At 46.7% G+C, this 15,923-nt stretch overlaps 1 protein-coding gene across 3 annotated transcripts in view; it reads right to left on the reverse strand.

The window, feature by feature from the left end:
* Positions 1-15,923, reverse strand: part of osbpl10a (oxysterol binding protein-like 10a) — a 106,675-nt gene that overhangs the window by 72,049 nt on the left and 18,703 nt on the right. For all 3 annotated transcript variants that reach the window (XM_083779837.1, XM_083779836.1, XM_083779838.1), the window contains exons 2-3: positions 13,004-13,179; positions 289-368 (exon numbers count right to left, since the gene is read on the reverse strand). In XM_083779837.1, the coding sequence (XP_083635963.1) occupies positions 289-368; positions 13,004-13,179 (256 nt within the window). The remainder of the gene's footprint in view (positions 1-288; positions 369-13,003; positions 13,180-15,923) is intronic.

A 15,923-nucleotide genomic window follows, 5' to 3' on the forward strand; every position in this document is an offset into this window, starting at 1 on the left:
GAAAGCCGACTGGAAACTTTAAGATGGCTAGAGTGAAGAAGACAGTGTCTCTACAGCAGAACTGAAAACGAAAACAAAATGAGATCCGGTTAGGTCAAGTATGCAACTCACTGAACCTCACTTGGGTTTACACAAGCGTCACAATGGCATCTATAAACAGACAGAGAAACATGTATCTTCAGTGAAATGTCAAACACCTTCCTTCCTGAGTGAACCATTCCTGGCTGTGGCCAGTGTTTTGAACTGTCAACTCTGTGCGTGAGTGCGTGCGTGCGTGCGTGCACACACCTTGGCACTGCAGTCAGAGTGGCGTCTGGCACAGGCTTGGAGTTGATTGATCCAAAACTGTTGTTCCTTGGCATCAGAGGCTGCAGGGACACACAATGCAACACACCACAATATATTAAGGAACCTTACATGATACAAACAATGAGAAATACCACTACGGTACGGTACCACACACATTGAGTCTACCACCTACTAAATGTGCCAAACAAATAAACTGACTTGACAACCTGACAGACATGCCTATGGCATGTCTGATTTGATATCCACATGCAGCGTGCATGTGGACAGTGCGCGCGCACACACACACACACACACACACACACACACACAAGTCTGTGAATAAACTTTGTGACCAAATTGTTTTGTGAAAATACTGTTTGGTTCATACACTTAAAGATCTGTTCTCTAATCCAAATACAGCAGGCCAAGCAAGAGGACTGACAGAGAACTGTACTTTAACCAGACATAGACCAGGGCTGCTTGCTCCAGGCAACACAATCCATTCCATCCATTTCTCTGATTGATGATGAGCTCAGATAGGTTTTCGCCAACAGCTCTGATATCACGGAAGGTCAAGTCAGGCCGAGAGACGTCAGCCGACATAAATATGTACGGTTAAGTCCAGGGCTGCCGGAGGCAATGAAATGCCCTGATCTATAAAGCTGCTTTACGGCATCCTAAATCACTGTTTTAGTTGGCCTTTAACGTTTCAGTCAATGGCACGAGCCTGCGTTAGATCTCCGTCCATTATGAAACCGATTATACCAGACAGCATTGTGGTACATTTTCTAAACTTATTTTCAAGATTGGCCACTTAAGGACTGCCTGAGGACTCAGCCGCCTCACAGAGTTACACAGATCCAGCAACACAAGAGACCCCGTCTCCATGGAAACTCATAAGAGAGAAGTGAAGTGACATAATTCTTATTAATTAGGAACTGAATATAACGTTGTCCTCAAGTGCCTGAAGGCAATATTGCTACAAGAAAAACGACACAGGGATTGAACGCTTAATCATTTCCGGGAGGAGGTACATGTATCTATTCCATCATGACATGTTATTTAGACTAGAGATAGGACTTACGTCACCATAGGGTGAAAATATTCATACTTGTCACGTTGCCCACAGCTACAGTGCAGCACCAGTGTGAACTTATATATAAAAGCTTATATAAAAATCTTAAGAGAGAAGGAAATTCACAGAAAATGAGACATTCAGTGAAAGGTCTTTGATGAGTGAGGTGCACACGCTGTGCTCAACCACAGAGGTCGGCTGCTTTTGTCTCTGAGGGGAGCAGGTGTCGGGGAGGTATTCATACAGGAACACCTGTACCCAGCTGTCATTTGCAAAGACCCCCTGCCTGGATTCACACTCCTTCAACATCCCTATTATACGTTTTGTATAGTAGGCCTATCTCTGTTCCTCTGTGGTACTCAAATCGTAAGCAGTTTACGAGAGGGGGTTGACTAGAAGTGTCCATGCAAGAGACAAGCATACGTATTGTCATGTTCCAGAATGAAGAAGCCTACTTGTATAAAGGAAACCAAAGGGGCTGCAAAATTGATGGACATAATTAAAGTGGTTAACCAATTAAAATTGACACAGATCCACCCCAACTGAAATTATCTGACAATACCCGAGGGTTCACATCCATGATTTATTATGGTCAATTGCAGACCAAGGACCAGAAGGAAAATATATCTCCACACTGGCCTGGGAACGCCTTGGGATCCCCCAAGATGAAGTTGCTAATGTTGCTCTGGATAGGGAATCTCTATTGGAACCGTTCCCCCTGCGACCCGATTCTGGATAAGTGGTTGAAGATGGATGGGTCCAGGTCGGTTCAGATTATATTACCTTGTTTCCCAGGTCTGTTGATCATTATGCATAACGTGAATGGATCCACAAAGATCAGGAGAGAACAGCACGTAGTGCTGTTTAACTTGTATGTGATGAATATGCTGATATAGGGTCAGATTACTGCAGTGCAAAATAAGAGGGTAAAGGCTGCAAGCTGAGTTGAGAGAGCAGATGCTACCTGGCACACTTCATTAGCATATCCCGACTATCTACCACAGAACAGCATTTTTAATAGCAATTGTAACTAGAACTAGAAAAGTCGCAATTTTGAAAAATTGCCGCAGTCACTTACATAGGCCCCCCCCACTAATATTGTCAGCCAATTACAATGTCACGTGACTCCTTAATTTGAAAATTTCTAAAACGCTTGAAAAGTTTGGTCTTCTGCCCCTGCAAGGGAATTTATGTCTTTATAAACAATTGTAAAACAGATTGGTTACGTAACCAAAAACAGGCAATTAGCTACTATAAACGTTATGCAAAGCTCTGCCAATCACAGCGGAAGTTAGGTACTGTAGGTTACTCCAGAAGAATAATAAAGTGTGACAATAACTATAGTCTGGTCCACACTAATAATAATCACACTTGTGTGAAGTGAGTACACACTCACACAGACACACAAGGCTGGGCAACAAACTTTGTGTGTCTGGCAAAAATCGCAATACTGGGAAATTGCAAGTGTAATTGCTAAGTGATGATGATGTATTGACCCTCATTGCTTTATAATCCAACAGTAAAGGTGGTTGAACACTGGGCGCGTTTTTCGGAAAACCGATGGAGAAACACCGCTAAAAATCCGAAAAGTGTGCAGAGTGTGCAGGGACCTTAAGGGTTGGTTCTGTATATCTCTCAACAAATCAAATCTCTGAACGAATGCAACGGGTCCATTAGGGTTTAGGTCAGCCATGTTGGTCCTGTTAAGACCTCTCTAATGCAGGGAGAGAATCTTCATGTAAAAACACATAATATTTATGAACATGGGGAGCATGCCAATAAGCTGTGCCATCAAGTAACACAGTGGGCAGGTTTTATCTCCGCAATAAAAGATGGGGGGAAGGTAGTGTAATATTGTTATGGACAAAAGGGCCATTAAAATTACATTTTGGACAGGTGTATTTAATACCTTTTCATATAAGGTTATTGATCCTAAGCCACTGATTGCATTTGAATGGTGTAGTCCTACAGGAGTCACCAATAACCTATTTAGGTTAATAGTGCTGTCGCCTCACAGCTAGAAGGTCCTGGGTTCGATTCCTGCTGGCGGCATGTTTCCTCCTCCACGTCATCAGTGCCCATACCCGAGGCGGGGTTGGCGAAAGGGCCTTTCTGTGTGGAGTTTGCATGTTCTCCCCGTGTCCCCTAGGGTAGGTACCCTCACAAAAACATGCAATAATCCTGGTCTCTAAAACTGCCTCCCCCTGGCCAGTCGGGCGCCTGATGGAGGGAAAAGGAACTGGTTGGAATAACGTGTTCCTTCCACGCGCTACGTCCAACCTGGGAAACTCCCCCCTGTCAGGTGTAAAGGAGCAACTTGGACACTCAAGCATGAAGGAAGCATGAGTTAAGTCCGTTGCTCTCCCCAGGTTGGCGGAGGGTGTGTAGAGCCCAGGATCACATTAGATGATTGACACAGGGGTGAAAAATGGGTTACAAAAATTGTGGGATAAAAAATATATTTAGAAAAAAAAGGAGTCACCAATAACAACTCCAAGCCGACGCATTTACTACGTAATGTATTATTATTATTATTAATCCCACAGGGTAAATTCGGTACCATTCACGAGATATCTCAAGCTTTACCACAGTGTGCCAAACACAAGAAACACGAGATTATTATTATTTATTTATTTTGTAAATTTTAATTTTTTTATCTGACGTGCATGTGATGTACACGCGGACGCGAGTACACTTAACACCCTGAGTGGCATAAACGACATAAAAGGACGGAACTTTATTGATATCATAACAGAGCGCATTGCTCCACAGGCTGGGAGCGCCTGTTGGGCAACATTCAATGTAATTTCCGGTTGGGACGTCATCCAAAATGTTCAGCCCCCATTTTAGTGGATGAGGTCGAAAATCTTAAAATGTGAATAACTTTGATCGCCTCGCGGGTGTTTTGGCTACATCTAGCTACTTTAGCTACATCCGAGATGGCGCCTGGTGCATCGCTAAATGTGCTCCGTTGCTGCAAATCGCTGGGCGCTCTGATTTAATGGTCATAAATACCCCCGGGCGTTTGTGGTGTTAATTATTATTTTATTTCTTCCCCAACCCCTGTCCCCTGTGCGGCCCTGCCCACTACAGGGCTGGCATGGATTGTCTTTCAAACACCACTGGGTAGGTAAACGATAGAACTATTCCTTAAAGGTTCCATGACATCAAATTCCTTTCATCTTTTTTTTTTTTTGTTTTAAGCTCAATTAACACCCCCCTAAAGACCTGAACTTTGAACATTCAGTGGATTCTGTGGTCTGTAGTTTTCTGAATAATTAGGCTCAGAAATGTGCTGCGATTGCCCCCTGGACTTTTACGTCATAGTCCATTATATCCGGCCCCCTCGCCCTCTCCCCACCCGCCCCATGGGGGGGAAGAGGGGATGATTGACAGGAAAAATCCCCAGGCATTTTGCCTGTCAATCATGGCTAACTGAAGTGGATTGTTTGAAGAAACACGATAAAGGCGTTTATGTTTTGTAAAAGCACCTTTAATCCATAAAGACCTTAGAACAGATTCTACAAATGTCTTCTAAATCATGACGTTTTCTGAAAAAAGCCTGTTTTTCGATGTCAGTGGTTCTCAAGCTATTTCATGTCAAGGGCCCCAACAAATCCTGCCACACTAATAGCCAGCACAACACCACATCCTTTGTCCGCCTTCTCCTACCAAACCACACCGTCTGCACACATCTCACCATGCACAACACCAACAGCATGCCTGTCCAGACATCACGCACTACTTTGCATCCATGCAACTGTCATATTTACAGTACAATACCCATTTCTATGAAAGAACACATTCTTGCGCAAGACCACCAGCCTACGTCAAAATCGTCACCACTTTGCCGAGTTACGCCAACTCCGTTCACTTCATGGGGCCAGTCCAATGGTAGTCTACGGCCTTCACAGTGACACACGCATTACATGAACCACGCGACCGGGATGATTTCCAACCCGATCAATGTCCAAAAACACCACGTCGTGTTGACTAGACTACACTAATAAGGACCCATGACGGCCACCGCCAGCAACAACACGCCGGCAACAACCCGAAAAAGACATCTCTCGTCTATCGCACGGCAAACGCCACACAACTACGCTTGGTGAATGCAGCTAAAGCAGCTGCCGTACAACATGGACCTCGCATCAGTGCCACGGGTTCACAACTTCACAGTAGATGCAACGTGCATGCAACAACAAATAATAATCATTAATAACCCATCCGTTACTACATGTGGAGTCAACTCCCGCAATTTCCTTCTTCCCATATTGCACTGCAAGTCTGCAACGTAACTCCAGGATGAGCCGCCCGAAGGGCGGGCGAAATTCTAGTATATGTAATTGGCCGCCGACCCCCATCTGAAAATATTTGTACCAGTGACCTCCTAGAGATATTCAAAGATTTACGCCACATTTTCCAGAATAGCAAAAAATAGCAGAGCTACAAGCTCGTAGATCTGCTATTTTTCAACAGGTAAAGTTTAAAATAATGGTTAAAGTGGTTAAAAGCTATAAGGTGTCACAGACACGTCCTCAGGTCTAATAGCTACTATACATACAGTACAGTACACGTACCTCACATACAGTAATAATTACTATCCCTATTCTAGGTCATAGGCTAACAGCGGAAATAGGTAAACATTCAGCGTACATGTATTTTCTATTTGGTGTCGAGAGAAAGAACTATCACAAGACAACACAGACTCGGAAGTGAGCTTCAATTCCATTTGATGAATGCCTCTGTCGCAATTAAAAGGTATAAATGAGAAAGTACTAACGAGGGCCTGTTCTGCATCTGTCCATTCACCAGTAGATAGACTCCCTTTCCTGGTCGATGATTTGCATTTAAATGCAAAAAACTAATTCTAGTAGGAGGTTCTTGGATGGTGGCTGAATGCTATACAAAGGGAGAGAAAGAGAATAGGACAGATAGAGAGAGACATAACTACTACCACTTAATTACTAGTTAATTGTAGTACCACCATCATCAGCACATAATCACACTGCTGTTGATTACAGTGATGAGACCATCTACAATTTACAGTTTAGGCATTTAGAAGACGATCTTGTCCAGAATGATTAAAACACACCCGTGTGAAGTGAGGGGCGCTCTTATCATACAGCATCATAGATCATCCCATTCTGGCCAATCACAATTTGTATCCTCACTTTTCCGTCTTCCCTTTCCTGCCCTCACTTTTATCTTCAACTTTGCTCAGCCAATCACATCATCGCTATGGGGTGAACAGCCAATCACAAGCCAATGTTTGTGTTAACCGGAAAGCTGGGCATAGCTAGGAGGCCCTCAAAAATGGCACGGTAACAACAAACAACTGAGTAAATGGTCACATAATTATAGTGCAAAAAGAACAAGGTAGTGCAAAGAGAACAAGGTAGTGTTTTAAGGAAACAAATAGCAGGTAAACATCAAATCTACAGTAGCATCTGTCTACATAACATGCTACGGTATATAACTAACATTCTTAGCATTTCTGGAAAAGAAAAATTCTATAGCTGCAAGCAGCTACAGGTGGTAAGGAATGCACTAAGCAATAAGAGAAAACGATATGCAATAAGAGCACTGTGGAGCAGAAGTCTTCACCGTCTTCATACTAAACATCTTCAGTTGAGGTTTCTCATTTCCTTTCAGTATTTATTTTTTTAAAGGAAAAAAATGCCCAGCTAAATCCATTTGGTGTTGCTGGGGCCGAGTTGGCCCGTGGACACACTCTCGGACTTGGGATCTTGTCCAGCTCAGCACCAGCGAGGGACTGGATGTGCGCAACCCGCTTGTTTTTAAACTTGAATTAAGGCGACTTGATTGACATAAAAAATGGCCTGTTTAACCCACAATGGAATACATTGCACAAACATCAGTAGCAATACAAAGTTACATTAAAAAAAAAAATATATATATATATATATATATATATATATATATTGTGGGAGGTCGGGTGGGAAACAGGACTCAGAGTGCAGTATCAGGGGTTAGACGCACGGTGGCGCCCCTGGGTTTATTTCAGTTCAGGTCAAACAAAGTCAGTTCTACCAACTAGTCTTTTCGGTAACTTCCTTTCTTCTTCCTTTCCAGGTTCCGGAGGGACCAGGAGGCTCCCCCGGAGGTAGGTATCACGGTAGGTAACTCTCTCTATCCACAGGGCTAAGAAGAGTACTTTTGAGTAGAAGTACTCGGATACATATCGGTGAGTAATCAGAGTAAAAGTACTTGGTAAGGGGACCGGGTGAGTATGGTAGCTAGGGCCCCTTAGGCTCGGCCAACAGGTAGGTACACAAGCATTTATACTCTGGTTTCTCTCTATCTACGGGGTGGCCGTGTCGATACGACAACGGCAGTCAATGTGTTTGAAACAGTGACTTTTATTTCTAATCACAGCCTTGGTCTTCTTTCACCAGGGTAAGGGCAGCTCTCGCCAACTTAAAGTCTTTTACAGGTTTAACTGAACAGAAACGGCCTGTCTTCGTTCACAGGGCTAGGGTGACACTTTAACTAGAATGTACAGCCTTGGATAACCATCAACAAGATCCTCTTCGTTCACATTCTTCAGCGCTAGTGTGACCCAGGTAACTATACGTCTTTTCTTCAGTTAACATCAACAGGGTGCTCTTCAGTTAACATCAACGAGGTGCTCTTCATTCACAGTTCTTCTTATCCTTAGCTTCTCAAGCGTCGGTAAGTGCCTCTTCTTAGTCAACGTGTGATAGTGAAAGAACGTTTGTCTTACTGTGACCTTAACGTGCGGTGGTCTGCCGGTGGATACTAGGGTCCCGTCTTCTGCTACTCGTCCCCGATCCGAGTCAGGAGGGTCTCCCGGTATGCACCGCTTTCCAAGCGACACTTGGTTATGGGGGGCACACACTCCCGTGTGTGCTTTCAGCGCCACTCCTACAAGCCATCCAGCGCCAAGCTGCCGACATACACTGTCCGAGCGTTCTTGGGTGAACCAGCCAGTGTCAGGGCTAAGTTCCACTGGCGTTTATAAAGGGCGCGGCTGACAGGTTGCGGCTGTCGCTGATTGCCAATCGGGCGGCGGCCGCATCAGCCGCAGCTGATGTAGGATCGCACTGGGATAGTAGATGCCGTCTATGACGCGTCCGTGGGCGGAGCGCGTCGGCGTTTGTCTGGTTGTCATAGTAACGCGCCCATTATTCTGGTGGTATGGTAGCGAGACTCCACAATATATATATATATATATATATATATATATATATATATATATATATAATATATATATATATAATGTATATATAAACCCCCCCCCCCCGCCCTTTTTTTCCAATTCCAAGTGTGTTTGTCACATGTGTAACACCATGGCCTGTATCATGTTCATGTTCATGTACTGTAATATTCCAAAGCCCCCTCAGGTACAATTTTGAGGGAAGCTAGCCCCTCCTATGACCAGCTTTGTGTGACCATGCAGCTTTGTGTGTGTAGATCTTGTTGAGCTGGTCATTTTGAAAGTAGTTCTGAAGTAAAAATCACACCCGTGTGAAGTGAGTGGTGCAACTCCGTGTGGGGGGTCATCTAGACCCCCAGGAACATGCCCAGGGGGCCGGGCCGGTTCTGGCCCCACGTCCGAAACAGTTGAGAAATGTCAGAGTTACCGTGTGGGGGTCCCTCTACTGTACCCTCTACTGTACTGTACTGGCACACCCGAAATCATTATATATACAGTTAATATGTGCGTGCGTGTGTGTTTGTGTGTGTGTTAGGTTGCGCACAGGTGGTGAAAAACAACCATGCTGTTTTCGTGCTCAGACCCAGCCAGCCACCCAGCCACCCACCCACACACACACAGCTCCGTAAGAGTGGTTGCACCACTCAAAAATCACACTTGTGTGAAGTGAGGGGCACTAATATATTAAAGTCTAACTCATGTTGATTAGGTTATGTAATGGTGATGTAAAACAAACAGTGCAAACACAAACATTAAACGCCATTAACAATAAAGAGACAATATGACGTAAATGGCACATTATGACGTACATTTTCCCTTCATTGTCAATGGCGTTTACAAAACAAACAATGAACTAAAGACAAACATTAAACCTGTGTATAGGAGCCCCTCAAAAAAAAGAAGAAAGTCTGGGCAACCCATTATAGAGCACTGAAAGTCTGACGTCAATATCGGTAGAGGGCACTAAGTCCACAGGTTCATGTACCGGTACTGTACTTTTTATTTGCATTGTAAACCCCATAGGGGAAAAAGGGGTTTGAAAAAGAAACAAATCATCCTGGCCGTTTCATTCATATGTTCAATGAAGAATCAACTGACTGAGAGAAAACGCTAATGTTACTGCTGCCAAATTAGTTACATTTTCGCTAGAAACAGACTGTATCCAATATGACTGACTGTCTTAAACGATACAGAGACACCTCCCAGACAATATCGCCAAGACAATTTGTTTGTTTTTGGACCACAATTCTTTTTTTTAAATATTTATAATTTTTATCCCACGATTTTGTAACCCATTTTTCACCCCTGTGTCAATTATCTAATGTGATCCTGGACTCTACACACCCTCCACCAACCTGGGGAGAGCAACGGACTTGAACTCATGCTTCCTTCATGCATGAGTGTCCAAGTCACTCCTTTACACCTGACAGGGGGGAGTTTCCCTGGTTGGACGTAGCGCGTGAAAGGAACACGTTATTCCAACCAATTCCTTTCCCCTCCATCAGGCGCCCCAGCTGGCCAGGAGGAGGCAGTTTAGAGACAAGGACTACTGCATGTTTTTTGTGAGGGTACCTACCCTAGGGGACACGGGGAGAACATGCCACCTCCACACAGAAAGGCCCTTTCGCCAACCCCGCCTCGGGTATGGGCACTGATGACGCGGAGGAGGATACACACCACCAGCATCCACAGCGTCCCGAGCAGGAATCGAACACAGGACCTTCTAGCTGTGAGGCGACTGCACTACCAACTGTGCCACCGTGCCCCATAATGTATGTTTTGTAGTAAAAATCAAAAATGTACAAAGTAACTAATAACTAAAGTTTTCAAATAAATGTAGTGGAGTAAAAGTACAACATTTGTCTCTGAAATGTAGTGGAGTAGAAGTAAGAGTGCTGCAGATTTAACATACTCAAGTAAAGTACAAATACCTCAATATTGTACTTACAGTAAGTAGAAAGTACAGTACTAGTAAATGTACTTAGTTACTTTCCACCACTGCAAAAATCCCAGGAGGATATAGATCTTAACTGGTTTTCATATAATGTAAAATGGTGGGAGATCTAGAGGTCAGAGGTCAAAGTGACACATTTGTTCCTCATAAGGAGATGCATACAGTATGTGTATTGAAGTTTCATGGCTGTAGGTTCATGAGCTATGCTATGCCTGTTCAAAGTTTGCATTTTTCAATTGATTGCTAAAGCGCCACCCTTTGACCAATGGTTGTGAGTTTCGTGTCTTTGCCGTTTGACATATAGCCCTCAACCATAGCCCTCTGCCATATTGCAGACTTTCTTAAAAAAAAAACGACTGCACGGTTAGGCAAGAACTGCGATAAACGTCGGAAGAAGAATTATAAATATCTGCATAGTTACAGTAGTATAACTACAGTAGCATACTGTATATCAAAATAGGCGACAAGAAGTGATACAAGGGCAGAGAAGTGCCAGGTGGGGTCTGAAGAGGTGAGTTTTCAGTCTGCAGCGGAAAATGGGCAGTGAGTCTGCCAGAAGCAGACAGAAGCAGTTATCAGTCCTGGTTTTGATACGCATCAAAATCAATGCATGTACCACTACCAGCCAGGGAGATCTAATTAATGTAAGGAGATACAATATGATACAGAACAGAACTAGTTTCACTGTTGCACCTCTGGAGAATCAGTTGACTATAGGAATGCAGCTGACTGCTTAATACAATGGGCTCCCAAACGTTTTCCTGTCAAAGACACACACATTACCATAGACTCTGGCTGCCCCCCCTGTCAAAGTTGGTGAGTGCAACCTTACCATACTTTTTCCACAACTGAAAAAGCTGATTTTCAGACAGTATCAACACTGAGAGGTAAACTGGATACCGACCGCCACTTGAACATTGAACTTTTATCTTTCCCCACGAGGAAGGCCTTTCTAGGGGTCACCATGGTAACCAAATAACCAATGTTAAATCTGAGGCTACCTACTAATCTAAATAATCGACCCCGTGAAGGGGCTTTGTTCCACCCCTGTGCTGTATGAGAAATACTCCACTTCCAGAATGTGAGAAAGGTTTATTTTTTTCTTTCTTAACAAACAAGGAAAGAGCTGTGTTTTTGCATGCACCATACCTCAATGGGACTCCAGGACACTTAGAAGTTCTTTGACTTGCTCCCGTCAGTAACAACAAGTCATACCTCTCCAGTGAACTGTGCAAATCCTCCCCTGTGCCTAGAGGCTATGCCTCCCACCTCCATCTCTGTGCGATTATTTTCTTTCCTCTTAGCTCATGTACACGGATGGCTGAGTTATTCATGGAATATAGGCCACGTTATTCTGATATCCCGTGTTGGGAGTGTAAGTGTAAGGGACATTCCAGAGACTCAAGCAGGTTCAAGGAACCTTTCTTGCCTCAGTGAATACAGGTCAGTGCCAAGGTGCAGTAGGCCTGTAGCACAGTGACCAGCTCCAGTCTAACGGCCTGGGACCAGCTCTTACAAATGACTTCCCATTTTAGTAACCCTAGGAGTAGCCTAGCCTTGTACAATTTTGGACACAAAATAGGTCATCTGTAATCATGATGAACCTGTAGGCCTACTGTACATTCTATTTCTAAACCACTCGCAAACCACTCGACCCGACCGATCGACTGACCATGCACATTTCTTGCTGCCAGGAGGCCATGGAAGTATCTCCTGATTTTTTTATTCCACGCTTATATATATTTTAAATAAAACATAAAAGTTTTAAAAACATCTATTCTATAATGGAAGTCAACGGCGGCCAAAACTTGCCCAAATACAGAGACAACTGACCTACTGTAGGTCATAGTACTGTAATAGACTGTCCACATGAAGTCTGAGGTCCATGGAAGCTACACCAATATAATTAGACCCCCATCTTGTGGATCAAGAGTCATCGTGGGCTGGAACCAGTAAATTCACACATTTCAGCAGTTCATTCAGACCCAGCGGTGTTTGTATCCGCACAAATAGATTCACAGCACGGGGAAAACATTAATCTACCGTTGTAATGAAAGCAAGAATCTGACTCAACTGTGACTCACATAATCTTCCACAATGCTCCAAGAATCAATGACACAATCCCAGAGTGTTAATGTACCTTTGAAAGGGTATATTTTTAGACTTTCAGTAACACTGGCTTTTCCACACACACACACACACACACACACACACACACACACACGCACGCACGCACGCACGCACGTGATTCGTTCTAGTAATCCATTTTCCATAAAGAGGTGAGAGTGCTGTTTAAGCTGCTTTTGGGATTACTGTGCTACTGCAACCAAAACAGCCAATAATCAGCAGCAGTCGTAATAATAACTGCAGTGTTTACAGTACACACATGGTTATCTTTGTATTTGGTCCATCTGTGACGCGTTATGTTCAGCATGTGTTGCTCGGTTGCCAAATAAGGACAGTCGAGGCCATCATGAGGTCATACCTCTGAGTTTGTACAGCTCTCCGTTGACAGAGTTTACGACAAACATGTGCGGAGCCTCGTCGCTCTGGGTTACTGAGGCACCAATCAGGGGCAGGGAACCGCGGGGCTTCTGGCTCTTTCCCTGCTCATTGACAAAATACTGCAACTGTCCCAGTTCTGGATCTAAAACAAAGTATCTGCAGAGAAGGGGGGATGGGGACAAAGCAAGACATGGAGAGAGGGATAGAAAGAGAGAGAGAGAGAGAGAGATGAGGGGGATAGAGGATATAGTATGAGATACATGTAGAGAGAATGAAGGGAAGAGAGAGAAAGGGAAACAGAAGAAGGTATGGCAGAAGAGAGGAAAAACAGCATTAATGTCATCATTTTGTGTTATGTTCTCATTATCATGTTCACTAATGAAACTTTCTTATATTACTGTTGCTGTAATTGCATAACCTTTCCAGACTGTGCATTTCTGTGTGAAAGAACATGAGAGAGGAAGGTGGGTGAATGAATAATTTGACTCTGAGAAAGGTAATGAGAGAGCTTCATCAGGAATATATGGCACACTTAAATGTCTTCCATCGCGTGCAAAGAGGCAATGTGTGGTATAACCTTCATTAACGCCGTCAACACGGAAAATCCCCCTCTAAACCACTCTCAGCTTGCACTTCATTTATATCACCCTCTCTGAGGCTCATTTCCTGAACAGTCAAGGTGGCGATCAGCGTGGCCATCTTGTGCAGAACACGCAGCGTGAAAATTGAACCCTGCTCTGTTGTGCTGTGTCATTATTGAAGCACATTCAATCACTGAACCCAATTGAATTCCTGCGCCTCTCACGTCCTGCTCTGCAATACAAAGATACGTGTGTAAATATAACTGCATGCATTGCACCCATGCAAGCACGTTCACATTGGCTCTATAAACTTTACAGTGCCAATGTGCAATGATTCTAAACTGAAGCATACTGTAGAGCTTCAATAGGCAGTCCAAGTATATGCAACACAATGTTATACTGTACAATATATTTTATGAAGTGGTGTTAGGCCTTGGGCTTGGCCGTATCCTATGGTTCAGTTAGTTTTGTTGTGGATGGTATCATTACCTACACAGACATCATAGGAATATGGACGTGCCTATGTTTTATTTATTCTCTCCTCCTGTTTTTCTCTCCTCCTGAAGCACCATTCTAGGGATTTCGCCATGTGAAAGATCAATGCCCTTTTCCATGTGTGATGAGAGAGGCTTCAGTATTGACCCAGTCAGTGGTTATACATGGCTGAATAATTACACCTCAGACACCAGAAAAAGTCCATCCGTACGCGTTTCACTAATTACAACCTCCTCAATTCTCCCTGTGTCTGATTCGAGAAGAACAATGCATATCAGGGACGTCGCTGACCATTTGGTTGCCATACACAATACGCATGTTTGTGCTGCCACCTCCCCCCCGGGCGAGAGCGCCACCTCCCCCCCAGGCGAGAGCGCCACCTCCCCCTGGGCGAGAGCGCCACCTCCCCCCCAGGCGAGAGCGCCACCTCCCCCCCGGGCGAGAGCGCCACCTCCCCCCGGGCGAGAGCGCCACCTCCCCCCCAGGCGAGAGCGCCACCTCCCCCTGGGCGAGAGCGCCACCTCCCCCCCAGGCGAGAGCGCCACCTCCCCCCCGGGCGAGAGCGCCACCTCCCCCCCGGGCGAGAGCGCCACCTCCCCCCCAGGCGAGAGCGCCACCTCCCCCTGGGCGAGAGCGCCACCTCCCCCCCAGGCGAGAGCGCCACCTCCCCCCCAGGCGAGAGCGCCACCTCCCCCTGGGCGAGAGCGCCACCTCCCCCCAGGCGAGAGCGCCACCTCCCCCCCGGGCGAGAGCGCCACCTCCCCCCCGGGCGAGAGCGCCACCTCCCCCCAGGCGAGAGCGCCACCTCCCCCCAGGCGAGAGCGCCACCTCCCCCCCGGGCGAGAGCGCCACCTCCCCCCCGGGCGAGAGCGCCACCTCCCCCCAGGCGAGAGCGCCACCTCCCCCCCGGGCGAGAGCGCCACCTCCCCCCGGGCGAGAGCGCCACCTCCCCCCGGGCGAGAGAGCCACCTCCCCCCGGGCGAGAGGGCCACCTCCCCCCGGGCGAGAGAGCCACCTCCCCCCCGGGCGAGAGAGCCACCTCCCCCCGGGCGAGAGGGCCACCTCCCCCCGGGCGAGAGAGCCACCTCCCCCCAGGCGAGAGAGCCACCTCCCCCCGGGCGAGAGCGCCACCTCCCCCCCGGGCGAGAGCGCCACCTCCCCCCAGGCGAGAGAGCCACCTCCCCCCGGGCGAGAGCGCCACCTCCCCCCAGGCGAGAGCGCCACCTCCCCCCCGGGCGAGAGCGCCACCTCCCCCCAGGCGAGAGAGCCACCTCCCCCCCGGGCGAGAGAGCCACCTCCCCCCCGGGCGAGAGCGCCACCTCCCCCCAGGCGAGAGCGCCACCTCCCCCCAGGCGAGAGCGCCACCTCCCCCCAGGCGAGAGCGCCACCTCCCCCCGGGCGAGAGCGCCACCTCCCCCCGGGCGAGAGCGCCACCTCCCCCCAGGCGAGAGCGCCACCTCCCCCCGGGCGAGAGCGCCACCTCCCCCCGGGCGAGAGCGCCACCTCCCCCCAGGCGAGAGCGCCACCTCCCCCCCGGGCGAGAGCGCCACCTCCCCCCGGGCGAGAGAGCCACCTCCCCCCGGGCGAGAGCGCCACATTTCCTCACACAGATCGGCTACTTTCGCCGCTTGCGAGGACGCACTGTACATTGGAAAATGAGGTTGTGCTTCAATTATTATTACTCTTAAGTTTAGTTAAGTTTAGTATCTGTTTAATCTGTTTGTTTGTTTGTCTGTCTGTGAACAGCTAATCTCCGGCGACGCTGGACCGCTCAGCGTGAAATTTTGCACCCACACTGACAAAGGCCAAGGAAGAACCTCCCCA

The sequence above is a fragment of the Protomyctophum parallelum genome (assembly GCF_964188405.1).
Source record: "Protomyctophum parallelum genome assembly, chromosome: 1".
In the NCBI taxonomy this organism is placed as follows: Eukaryota; Metazoa; Chordata; class Actinopteri; order Myctophiformes; family Myctophidae; genus Protomyctophum; species Protomyctophum parallelum.